The following is a 13,604-nucleotide window of genomic DNA, read 5'->3' as shown; positions in this document are numbered from 1 at the left end:
TTAAGATTGTCATCATCTTGATCATCATTGCAATTATCATCGAGATGACCATTAAGATCATCATCAAGATTGTCATGGTTAAAATTAGGGTTAATAGCCTGAAATGACCAAACTTGAACTAAAGCATCTTCATTTAGATGATGCTTATGAACAATGTGATTCCAGGTAGTTGTCAACATAAATGAGCACTTTGACTTGCTTGACAGCTTCTACCACCCCAAGGTTATCTATTCTTGCTCAAGCACATGATCTATTAATGGAACCTCCGTTTTACATTTCTCGAGCATGTCCTTCTCCTTACACTTGATGAATTTCTTGGGTTTCTTGGATGAGGCTTGCTCTTGAGGCAGCAACAACCTGTCTTAATCTCTCTTTACGCTGGCGCGGAATAAACTCTTCCTTGCCAACAATTGGAGCCTTGTCCCATTCATTTTTTCCAAGATCACTTGCTTGAATTCTTCAGGAAACTCATAAGTAGGTTCAGGTAGGCCCATGCCCTTACTTGAATTCTTGTTCACCGAAAACTTGACCTTTTTCTTCTTCTTATTAGGAGCAGCAACCCAATTTTTATCCTCATCATTACTATATGTTCTTTTCAAAGAAGTATTCTTAATAGTTATTGATTGCTCTTAATGAAGTTAATCATATTCAATACTACTGGCATGGTTACTAGCAAGGTTAGTCGTGGCCATTGTTATCTTTTGTCCAAATAGGATGATTCTATTACTATTATTAGGTTATGAAGACTTCCGTTTCTTAGGGTGTGGACAAAACTAAATTGCAACACAATTTACAACACTAAAATTACTTAATTAACCTATAAAAGAACACAATAAGCTTAAAATATGTGATTTAGTTCACTGACAAAATAAGTCAAACCATATTTTATTGTGCATGATTTGGTTTGACTCTTTTTAAGATTATATGGTTTTTAATATAAAAATATATCGAACCATTCAAATTGGTCTCATTGACCGGCTTCAACTATTACAATGGGTTTTGGCCATACCCTATAGTATATGTAGTGAGAAATTAAACTGTGTAAAAAATTACTAATTGGTGCGCTCGATTCAAAAAGTGGTTTGCCCAATTCACTTGGCTTGAGTATTCAGTTGTTAAGAATAAGGTATTTTGTTTTCCTTGCTTCCTTTTTGACATGAATCGGTCACACCCAACCTTTATTGTTGATGGGTATAAAAAAAATGGAAGAGAATTGGTGGGAATCAATGTGCATTTCAACATCATGTAGGCAAGCTAAATTCACCACATCATCTTGTTATGCAAAAGTGGATTAGCTTAAAAAAAACTCATCTCTTCATATTGAAAAAATGGTAGATAAGCAATCAAAGCAATAAGTGTGGACAATCGGTTGCGACTTACGACCATAATAGAGAGCATTAGGTATCTAGCAAATCAAGCAATGGCTTTTCGAGCATGATGAATCCATTGACTCATCTAATGGGTGCAATTTCATTGAAATAGTAAAGTCTTTTGCAAGAATGAATATAGAAGTTGAGAAAGTTGTCCTAGATAAGGCTTCTCCAAATGCTCATTACATTTCCAATGACATACAGAAACAAATCTTGCATATTTTTGCTACCAAGGTGAGGAAGTCAATTTGTAGAGAACTTGGGAATAACAAATTTTGTATTCTTGTTGATGAATCTGGTAAAGAACAAACGACTATTACTCTAAGATTTGTTGATTGTGATGGATTTATTCGTGAGCGCTTTTTTGATATTGTGAGTGTTGCAGACACTAATGCCTTGAATCTTCAAAATGAGATATGCAAAGTTCTTTGTAATAATGACATTCTAGTGGAGAATATGCGTGGCCAAGAGTATGACAGTGCTAGTAATATGCGTAGTTCATGGAATGGATTACAAGCATTGTTTCTTCAAGATTGTCCATATGGATATTATGTGCATTACTTTGCTCATCGCTTGCAATTAGCATTAAATGATGCAACTAAAGATGTGAAAGTTGTATGGAGATTTTTTTTAATGTTGACTAACATTGTGAATTTTGTTAGTGTTTTTGCTAAGCGCCGTAATGAGTTAAACTTAATTCGAAATGCTAAACTCAAAGAGTTGTTGGATTATGGGGAACTTGAGATAGTTAGAGGACTTCATCAAGCTCATACTTTGATATGAGCTAGAGCCACTCACTGAGACTCTCAATTTGCCTCTATTACAAGTTTGATGAGTTTATTTAAAGAGACTAAATTACTTCTTTTGGAAATCAATGACCATGGACCTAACCAACGGTTTCTTGGTGATGCAAAGAGTAACTATATTGCTATGATGTCTTTTGAGTTCGTATTTGCATTGGTTTTGATGGATAAAATTATGGGATTGACCAATTTTCTTTGTCAAGCATTTTAGAATAAAACTCAAGACATTGTAAATGCTTTAAATTTTGTTGAAAACACAAAAATGCAACTTCAAGATAGGAGGGAACATGGTTGGGATGATTTATTCATGAGTGTGGTATCATTTTGTGAACTACATGGTGTTGATGTTCCTGATATGGGTGCTTGTTATATGACAGGTACACGTCGTTCTTGTCAACCAAAAGATGTTATTACAATTGAACATGCTTATCACATTGATGTATTTAATGATGTTTTTAAATTGCATGTTGAGGGAGTTAAATGATAGATTTACAGAGCAAACAGTTGAACTTCTTACTTTAGCTCATCATTGGATCCTCGTAATTCCTTCAAAGCATTCAATATTGAGCATATATGTAAACTTGTCAAGAAATTCTATCCTGCTAATTTCCTTCCACGTGAGTTGAAAGCTTTAGAAACAGAGCTCAGGTATTTTCAAAATGATATACATCGCCTTCCTTGCTTTAAGGAAACAACTACTCTTCCTTAGCTATGTCAACAATTGGTGGAAACAACTTTGGCAGAAAACTATATTTTCATTGACAAGTTGATTCGGTTAGTGTTGACTCTTCCTATTTCTACAGCAACAACTGAATGAGCTTTCTCTTGTATGAGAATTGTTAAGAATCAACTTTGAAGCACCATAGCTGATGAATTTCTTGCTGATTGTATGATCCTCCACATTGAAAAAGAGTTTGCTAATAATATCGATATTGCATCGATAATTGAGGAATTTAAGAGTTCCAAGTCTTGCAGGGTTAAATTTTAGATTTAAACAGTGGTGTTTTGTATTACATTGCATTTACTTTTGGTTTTAGTTTTAGCTTTTGTATTTGTTGAACTTTTATTTACAGATGCATTTGAGGATAAGGCTCATTAGCTGACTAGGTGTATCTTTTTATGTTTATTAATGAAATTCACTCGTACCGTGAAGTTTAGTATATAAGTTTTGCCCAACCAACTTTTTGAATCCTGGAACCTCCATCGCTCCTAGTACTCTCCAATAACAGGTCATCATCATCATGACTCATAGTACCTTCCAATATCTCTTCTTTTTCTCTCATGATCATCGCTAGCCCATTTTCTTCTTTCTGTAACAAGTTAATTAAACAAATTCAATATTATAAAATAAGTACATATGCTTTAGAAATACTTATTAAAGGGAAGAAAGAAAGTATTGATTATATGAAAATTAATTGGAGAAATTAATACTTAAGGAGTAGTAATGGTATTGCTAGGGCTAGGCCTATCATTCAAGAAATTGAAGTACAAGGAGTTTCCTTTCTTTGGAGATACTGAAGAATTCTCTTTTTCCTCTTGCCACAGCTTGAATATACTACAAATCGCCTTTGACAAAATCTCTAGAGGAAACAAGCCATCACCAAAACCTTGCTTACTCATCAAACCCTTTTTCGCTTCTCCAATCTTGCTCATCAATATTATTGACGACCCCATTAACAAATTAAGTAACACAAGTGAGAGGGGAGTGCGATTTGGAAATAGTAAAGTTTGGGCTTCAAGTGAATGCCAACCCTAAATAATTGAATGAACTCTCTATAACCAAAGAAAATCATATGTACATATGTGTTTAGGAAAGTATGAGTGAAAATGTAACACGAAGAGAGAGAAAAACTTAATTGGTGCTCAAGTAATCTACACAATAAAAATTGGTGATTAAGTCCAATAATTTTAGGGTAATTTTGAGTTGTCCATTTTAGAATATCTTTTACATTTTCCTTTTTTTTTTGTGGTGTTTTTTTTTTTTTTTTGGGGGAGGGGGGAGGAGTTACAAGATTTGTTCTTCTAACTTGAATCGTTCTATAATGAGGGTGTCACATATGGACCATAGGCAACTAGGCAATAAGTTGGGTTTTGTTTGATTCCAATCCCCTAGGCAATAAGTGGGTTTGATATTGTTGTTTCCTTTCTCATTCATGTAGGCCCCTTTTTGTTTTTAAGCTAAACCCATTTTCTTTGACAAATTTAAGGTCATCTCCAGCCATGAGCTATCTCAAATAGAGTCCTAAAATAATGCAAAATCCATCTCCAACCATGGGTTAAACAAAATTTTGGCCAAATTTGGAGGGCCACATTTGGCCCATTAACCCCCCAACCGAGCCATATGTAGCCCAGCTTTGGCCTAGGCCAAAATTTTTGTGGGCCCTATGCATCTACTTTTGAAGAAGATAAATTATCAAGTGTGGGTAAGAGCACAAATCATCTCGTGCAAATGCATATCCAACAACCAACATTAAAAGAGCTGATGTCATCGATGACGTCAGTTGGATATATATATATATATATATATATATATTTTAAAGCCTTTTAAAATATTTTCAATTTGTGTTGTTTAAGAAAAATTTATAAAAAAATCAATGGTCATGACCGTTGGGGGTCAGACCATTGAAACCCATCCTTTTTTTCTTTTTTTTAATTTAAATTTTTAATATTTATAAATGTGGTCATCTTTTTTATTTTTTATTTTTTGAACACAAACACGATAGTGTTTTATCAATGAGGAGAAAAGGGTAACAAGTACAAAAAAAAAAAAAAAAAAAAAAAAACCGGAAAAAGCCCTAGGGGATTAGGCAAGTACTCTACACCAATTCATGTTTTCACACATACTTTTTAAATGTTTTAAATGTTTTCAATTCATGCTTTCAATTCGTGTTATTTAAGAAAAAAATTATATAAAAAATTCAACACGTGTCACTCGAAAATTATAGTCTGAAAAATTATTAAGATTTCTTCAGGATAAGACATGCCACATGGACACAAAATCTTATCAGAAATCTTGTCATATATGGAATATTGTCTCTATATAGTTGTTTAATTAAATTAAACAATACATAGTTGTGGAATGTATGAGTGTTGTACCATAGTTTTTCTCAAAATAATAAAATATGAAGGACCCTAAAATATAGTCCTGCATGGCTGGAGATGGAAAAATTTAGCGATTTACTATTCTTTAAAAAATTAATATTTTGGAGGGCTAAATTTTTAACCCTATACTACATTTAGCTCTATGACTGGAGATGGCTTAAGTACCAAGTTTTTTTTTTCTTTTTAATTGATCAATAACTGAAATTTATTTATAGACAAAAACATAAACATGGACCCCAATATTTGTTTGCCCCACCCATCCCCTCTTAACTTTGGCCAAAAAAAAAGAATAAAGGTTAAAGGTTATCCATACTAAAAATTAATTAAACCAACAATCAAATAGATATTTAATTATAATTGAGTAAATAAACGAATATAATAAATAAATTTAAAAATATTATGATGATACTCAAATAACTAATCAATTTTAAAATAAGAAAATATTGAATCTGGGTGCAAATAACAATTATTATTATTGTTAGGAGTAATAACAGATAGGACAATTTAATTACCCACAAATATATATAGCATATAAAATTTATTTTGTAAATTTGAATACATTCACAATTAGAAGACATGATTGGGCTTACAACAAATTAAAAAGAATACATGCAACCAAAGAAGCTAATATATAAAATCTTTGGGGTTAGCTCAAGTGGTGAGAGAGGGTGGAATGGTGGGTTACGATTAGGATAAGTTAATGATTCGATTCCCTCTAATGTTTAAAAAAGAAAACAAAGATATAATGTAAGTTAATTATGATAATAAATCTAAGGGTTAATACTTGTTTGGTAACACAAAATTTCAATTTGGTTACTAAGAAAATAATTTAGCTAAACTGGTCATTGTATTATTCTAAATTTACAATTTATAAACAAGAAATTGGGCCCATTTTTATAAGCCTACTTGCACTTTAAGTTCAAATTCACTTTCCTATAAATTAGATTAATTGAAAAGACTGTTATTATTATTATTTTGGGGGGTGGGGGCGGGGCGGCGGCCTCCTAAAAGCGCAAACCAAACAAACTACAAAACAAAAGAACGTGGCCTCACAGCGCCCTTAGCATCTGCAGCAAGAATATGTTCAAGGAAGTCGGGAACCTTATCATAGACATGGAGACCAGGGCCAAGATTATAACTTATGGTAGCCAAAGCATCAACATCTACATTTTGTTCATGGTAGATCTTAATTGCACAACACCAGGATTCATGGATCTTCATTTTACAGCAGGAAATGATGCTGTAGAGAGGGTGAGTTGGAACAGCAGGAGAAGATAAGAGAGTTACAGCAGAACTGGAGGGGCATTCAATCTCCACATCGCGGTAGCCAGCGTCCCAGTATATATATATATATATATATATATATATATATATATATATATATATATAATTATTGATCTATCAAGTATTGGATTTCATATTGTGATCTAGAACTTACATACTTCTTGATTTTGTATGTGGTTAGTAAACACATAAGAAATTTTGCACTACTCATGCGTTAATAAACACCGGAGGAAAATTAGAAATCGAAATCATTCCAATACTCCTTCCATGTAAGCAAATTACTCATGCTTTAATAAACACCAGGGGAAAATTAGAAATCGAAATCATTCCAATACTCCTTCCATGTAAGTAAATGCGTCGTTATGGGAAGGGAAGGTAATTGGTTTCTTTTTGGAACTCTTTTCATGCACATATGAGGATGAATGCTCTACCATTAAAAGCCCCAACTAGACTAAGTGATGGTTATTTCTTTGCAAAACTTTCATGCACATATGAGAAGAATAAGAGCTCCTCCAAAACTCCAAGGGAGCGCAATGCAGGTGCCAGGAGCGTTAAGAGCACACAAGAGATGTCCTAGAACTAGCATGTCAATGGCGACATTCATTATGCACTTATTAAAACATGTAAGATTTTATACTAATTAACCAGAAGCAATACACCAAAGCACACTGCATAATTTATCATTAAAACACAAATGACAGTAATATGTTTACTATAATAAGGTGCCTAACCAACATAAACCTGGTGAAGAAAAACTAGAGCAAGGTTAACAAACAATGCTAACTTAGTAATAGCGCGAGCCGGTATCATAAACTCGGCCTCCTGGATATGGACCTCTAGGCTCAAACCCATGATCACGAGAACCTCCAAGAAATCGAGCCCGCTCTCTGTAGGACTCATATTGATCAGTATTATAGGCTCGGTGCCCTTCGCCACCAGCAGCTGAGGCTGCAACTCCACTGTAACCACGAAGTTCAGAGGGGCCCATGCTGCTGTTAGGGTAACGATCCATTACTGACTGCTGGTACTGATGCTGCCGGGCATTTGATTCCCTACGAAGCAATTCGTCTCTACGACTTGCATGCCGCGCCCGAAGTGCTACTAGTTGTTCTTCATACTGAGCATTTATCGCACCAATTTTCTGAGAAACAGATGAATCACTAATGCGTAAGGTGGAAGACAAATGAACATCTTAAATTATTTACAAAAAAAGAAGCATGACCCCCAATTATAGATGGGATGTGAGAAAAAGAGAACAGAACGCAAGAGAAAAAGAAAATGTGAAACAGGGAAACTTTTGGTTAATTTAAGCAAACTAAAGAAAAAGAAACCTAAATTTAGAGCCCGTTTGGGAGTGATTATGGGAGGGCCAAAATCACTTCCAAAGGGATAGAATCACTCTTGTTTAAGAAATGAAGTGTTTGGCAAAAAAAGTGCTTTAAATGCGTATACTTCAAGTGATTTAATGGAGAAGCACATGGGAGGTGCTTCTCCTTAGAAGTGATTTTTTGTAAAACACGGGAATCATTTGGGGGCTTTAATGAAACTTTTAAAATTCCCATATTATCCTTATTATTTTTACTAAATGCCCAAATAGGCTATGCTCCCAGAAACACAAACCGAGCAGCAGAGGGCTGAAAATCAACAGAAGCCATGAGCTTACAACCAGTAGTGTCACTGATGCCAAGAAGCTGAACCCCATCAAGCATACAAATGACCCTTCAACTGCCAAGCCACTCAGGGCTGCCAATAGCACCATGGCGCCTGAGGCCTGTTGTCCTCTATTGTGTTTTGCAGAGTTCTCTCTTTTCTGCAATCTCTTTGGCTATGTAATAGAGGAAGTTATTGCTATATTCTCTGTTGTACTTGTATTTTTTATTTTTTATTTCCTTTTTTTGAGTCTGTTTGCAGAGTTTTCTGTTTCTAACTTTCTAATTTACAGTCTGTGCTGCTCTTGCAAAATCACTAATGAGTAAAAAATCAGTTCTACATAAACACTCCCAAATGAGCCCTAAATGTGTATTGCGAAAAAAGTATTTTATTGTAGATTTTGGGTTCTACTTCATAATGCATATCTGGCTGTTCACAATGAGCTTACAAGTCAAGCATAAAGGAAAGGCTATCTAAGAGAAAATGCACTTCTACTTTTCTGATAAATTAATACTATTCTTTGTTTTCAGAAAACAAAAAGAAAAAGGTGAGGCACAAGTGTAATTCATATGACCACAAAGCCCCAGAGAATCCACTTAGCCCATAAGAAATTTGGGAATCCAACAGAATAACAAGCATAAATATAAGAAGAAAATACATTTTCAAAAATAAACTAACCTCTTTGTGTCTAGCATTTTCTGCATCCTCAGCATCGTTCTGTTCCTTGGTTAGTTTCCTAATGTCGCCAAGGAATTTCTGCTCAAGTTCTTCAAAAGCCTGTGAGGAAGGCTTGTCCTCATACCCAAGGTCCATATCTTCATTATGAGATTGAGATCGGGAATCATTGTTGTTTTGTTTCTCCATGGCAAGTTTTGGATCAGGCCTTTGACCCTGGAAATAGGATCTTGATGTATCACCCCCTTGACCTGCAAAACAAGCATGCGACCCTAAGCATACACATTTCAAAATTTCAACAAGAAAAGAACTTAAGGCATGCCATAACATAGAGGCCCTCACCTGAGCGACTAATCCAACACAGCCGTTGGATTCCAATGGCCCGCTCAGGTGAGCACTTCTATATCATAACCTTTGCTAGTGACAATAAAATCATAGGAATGTTATAACAAAAATATGACAGTGCCAAAAAAAAAAAGTAAAAAAAGATGGGGATCACACGGAAGGACTACAGCAAGCTAAAATGTTTTGTTAGTGGCAATTACGGTTTTGTCCGCATAAAAATTACAAAATGTCTTGGAAAGATGACAAAGGTTTCTAACTCAACTATGTCCCACTAATAAAACTCAACTTCTTTTGTTTGTTGAACATATGGAGGTACCCTAATGGGACCCTCTATCACTTTCTCCCTTGTTACCCTCATGAGTACATATAGAGGGCCTGGTATCTGTTAATATTTAGGGATTTACCTCAACTACCATTGACAATGAATAAATAATTTTTCCATAGTCATATGCCTCTCAAGCTTGTAGAATAATATAAAAATGTAAACCATAACAAGTACACCGCTAACCCAAATATAACATCAAACAATTTCACATCTACATATTAATGTAAATAAAATGAGATCAACATAACATGCACTCTATGCTCCTATCATGACAGCATTTAGCTCTTATGTATATTATTACAGATAAACTTTATTGGCAAAACAGCCAATACCAAATCATGCTTGGTTGAAGATTTGGCTAAAGAAAACACAGCAGATCTTAAAAGACAAATGATACAGCCCAGGAATTAAACAAAAAATAGCTATGTTTCAATCTTGCTGAACGCGAGGATGGGGGTTTACATGTCGGAATATAAAATTAAGCCTGGGTAAAGCTAACATGTGGACAATTTCTGCTGGCACGAACATTAAAAATTAGGCAAAGTAATGTGGCAATACAAGCTATTGGAGCCCAACTGGAAAAGGAGTTTATTTGGCCCCAACCAATCACCCTACCCTAGGAGCATCACGTGAGAACAAATTGCTCTGGGAAAGATTGGAGAAGCAAAAGGAGCCCGTTGAATGGGTGGCGAGCTACAGGGAAGAGCAAAACCTAAGAAGAGAATGGAGTAACATTTGAGAGGATACAAAGGTATACTTAGCTTATCGTTGAGGCCTCACATTCGTCTCTGGCATCTCCATCTCTGTCTCCCCTTCAATTCGAGAATAACTGTCTATGCAGGATGCCTAAAGGATCAACCAATCATCTCGCACTAACTACATCCAAATCCAAAAGAGTTTCAACCCCAAACTTCAAGATGTTCAATAATCAGTGGGAAAGTGGATCCTGTGGAGCATATTTATCACTTCCCAGAATAAAATGGCGTTGGAAGGAGAAGAGAACACTCACCAGTGTCAAGTATATCCACTCTGTCAGGACCAGCCCTCCTCAAGGTTAAGCATATGCCGCCGGACCTATCCCTAGCTTACAAAGCCGTGCGAGTTGTTCATACCTTAGTACACTGGGAATTCTTGGCAACGAAGCACTGTACTTCCGTATTCACCATGAAGGTGGCAAATGGAGAGATGCTGACTAATTTCTGAACTCATCTTGATCCTTGAATGAACAGTCCTCAAGAAATTAAGACTTATGCCTCGTTGTTACAAGAGTCCACGGCATAAACTGTCAGACTCTGAGTTGTTTGGCTATCGGTGCCAACTGTCAGCATACGGAAAGGAGTTGAATTAAATTTTCCCTCTCCCCCAATCAGAAGTAGAGAACAGCAGAACAAGTACAGGGGTGCAAAAGCAGGCCAGTCTAAAGTTGACGAGTGCTACTGGCACGAATACCCAAAAAGAGAAAAATTGACGTGGCAATATCAATAAGATCCTAACGGTATAGGACGCTGGGTAGGCCAACAGAGTTTGTTTAGCTCCAAGTGAACAGCCTTGAGACCCAAGACTATCCAGTAAAGGAAAGTCAATAACTATCTCTAATTAGTTCTGGAATTAAGTCCAGCAAGGAAACAAGGACCAAAAATAAGAGATTCCTTTCTTTTCTTCATTACAAACTCAGGATTCATGACAATTATGGTACAACAGGACGAGTTATACTTCCACGTCCTGCTAGGAGAAGGTAAGAAATGTACAAATACGACATGATTTCTTCACAACAGGAATGACTGAATTCCTTTATTAAAACCCTGCTACGACTTTCCTAGATTGAGCCCCAGAGTGTCTTTTACAGGTGTACGACTCCATCAATTTTGTGAGACGAGTGAGAGGAGTAGCTAAAGTTATTAAGATTTGTGCTAGGAAATAAAATCAAATGCGTACAACCAACATCTTTTATAGAGTTCTGAAAGTCCTTAACACTCTTGACAATTACATTGGTTTAGAGACTTGAATGACCGACTAATTATTATAATAATCACTTTGCCCGAATTTTTTAGCCTTTAACAAACTAGAAAAGAAAATATCTGATTATTGATTCAGAATTTAAGTGTTATTTGACTTATACCATAAACTAAAATTAAAAATAAAAATTAAACAAGAACTTCAGATTTAGCAATTCATATGACAACAAACCCAGACTCAGCATATCCGTATATGAGAGAGAGTTGACCGCAACACTTGCCTTCATTGTACATATGAGATGCCATTGGATTTGACCCTTTTGATCCATCCCTTTCCCATCTCCATTGGCCCTCTGATTTTGAAGATGCATATGGATTGTCCCTCTCTGGAGTGAAGGCTTCCAATCGTCCTTCAAAATGACTAGATTTGTGCTCCATCCTCTGGCCAGACATATGATGCATCGGAGCAGCAGCAGCATATGTGTTCACTCCTGAATCACCATACTGCCCCTGCCGTCTCATCATAAACTCCACGAAAAAGTGTCACCTTCAAACTTCAAACTTCAAACTTCAAAGCTGGACCTAACAAACAGACAACCAATTCAATCTTCTCGGTATATACTTCCTGTACTGTACACACATTCGGACATTCTATCAAACACATGGCATGCAAGCTCAACTCATACATACGCCAAACCAGTTGAATCAAAAGGCTAACAATTAAATTTGAAAAAGGAAACAAAAACTTAAAATTGAAACCAAAAGAAGAGAAAGATTGAAAATTGTTAAAAGAAGAACATTCATTGAGAGGAAAAAAAGGATCTTTCTTACCACAGTTTTGATTTTTCTTGATTTCTTTATCGGCCTCTCCTGGTAGTTGAGGCCGAAAATCGAACCAGACTCCAGAAAACCGTTTGTGTCTTAAATGGGTTTTGTTATGGACCACAACAACCATCCCCCCTTGATGGGCTTTGGCTTTGTATTTCCAGTTTTCTGTTTACTAGCAACAGTTGGCCCAGGTCGGTGCCATCTCGGCAGGTGTTTGTTGTTTCTTTCAAAAAACAGATGAGTAAGAAGACATAAGTTAGGCAAATTGGCCACGATACTGCGTCCGTCTCTTTATATTTAAATTCAAATTCTCTTTTATGTAGATTAGATTTTTTTAGAGTAAATTGTCATTTGTATTTAAAAAAAAAACATATGAATGGAAAAGGAAAAGATATTACTCTTTTTTTTTTTGGAGTAAATTGTCATTTGTATTTTAAAAAAAAAACATATGAATGGAAAAGGAAAAGATATTACTCTTTTTTTTTTGGTCAAAAAAAAAAAAGTTATGCTCGACTTTGATCTTATTTATTAACATTGTTTGATTACCTATGGACCCTTTAGAGCATTTCCACCCATAAGAGCAGCTCCAGCGCTGCACATAACCCGGGCAAAAGGCTTCCCTGGCAAGACCAAACACCCTCTAGCGCGAAAGACAAGGCCGGGGCAAGAGCTGGGTCCCACCAACTCGGGCAAACCCAAGGGCAGGTTTCGCCTGGGCTTCAACCCGAGGGCTGTGACGTTAGTGCACGGTAATTCAAATTTTTTTTACCGTTGGCGCGTGAGTTTCACGAGCTAATGGTAAAAGAATTTGACTTCCGCTCGCTGACGTCACCGCTGATAGAATCCAACGAGCATGTGCCACGTGTATCAACCGGGACACTCCGATGGTTTTTTTTTCTAGAAATCCGACGGTCCTCCTTTTTTTGGCTAAAAAAAATTGAAATAAATTATAAATTTTAAAAAAAAAATTACCAAAAAATTATGTATTTTTTCCCTATAAATACCTAACCATTTTATTTACTTTCCACACCAAATCTTCATACAATTTCTTCTCATTCCAATATTTTTTACTCTCAACTCACATTATTCACTTTCTACATCAATTCTCCATACAAACTCTTCTCCTTCCAATATTTTTTACTCTCCACTCACATTTTTCTACTACTTTCCATTTTTATATAAAAAAAAAAAACAAATGGCAACTTCCGTCGAAGTCGGAGGCTCGTGGACAACTCAGGAAGATATTGCGTTGTGTCAGTCTTGGGTG

The 13,604-nt window shown here is 35.8% G+C and overlaps 1 protein-coding gene across 3 annotated transcripts; it reads right to left on the bottom strand.

The window, feature by feature from the left end:
• Positions 1-7,213: 7,213 nt before the first annotated feature.
• On the bottom strand, positions 7,214-12,503 carry LOC117631756. 3 transcript variants are annotated; one of them, XM_034365049.1, is made up of 4 exons: positions 12,341-12,503; positions 11,791-12,091; positions 8,888-9,135; positions 7,214-7,700 (listed from the first exon to the last, which is right to left on the bottom strand). In XM_034365049.1, exons 2-4 carry the CDS (start codon positions 12,032-12,034, stop codon positions 7,344-7,346), a joined length of 849 nt encoding a protein of 282 aa, XP_034220940.1. In that variant the 5' UTR covers positions 12,035-12,091; positions 12,341-12,503; the 3' UTR covers positions 7,214-7,343. The 3 variants fall into 3 exon arrangements, with proteins under 3 accessions (XP_034220940.1, XP_034220938.1, XP_034220939.1); XM_034365047.1 differs by having other exon boundaries at positions 11,791-12,139; positions 12,341-12,500; XM_034365048.1 differs by having other exon boundaries at positions 11,791-12,134; positions 12,341-12,500.
• Positions 12,504-13,604: the final 1,101 nt, after the last annotated feature.

The sequence above is a fragment of the Prunus dulcis genome, chromosome 6, assembly GCF_902201215.1.
Source record: "Prunus dulcis chromosome 6, ALMONDv2, whole genome shotgun sequence".
NCBI classification, from domain to species: domain Eukaryota; kingdom Viridiplantae; phylum Streptophyta; class Magnoliopsida; order Rosales; family Rosaceae; genus Prunus; species Prunus dulcis.
This window is presented reverse-complemented; position numbering and strand designations above follow the sequence as displayed.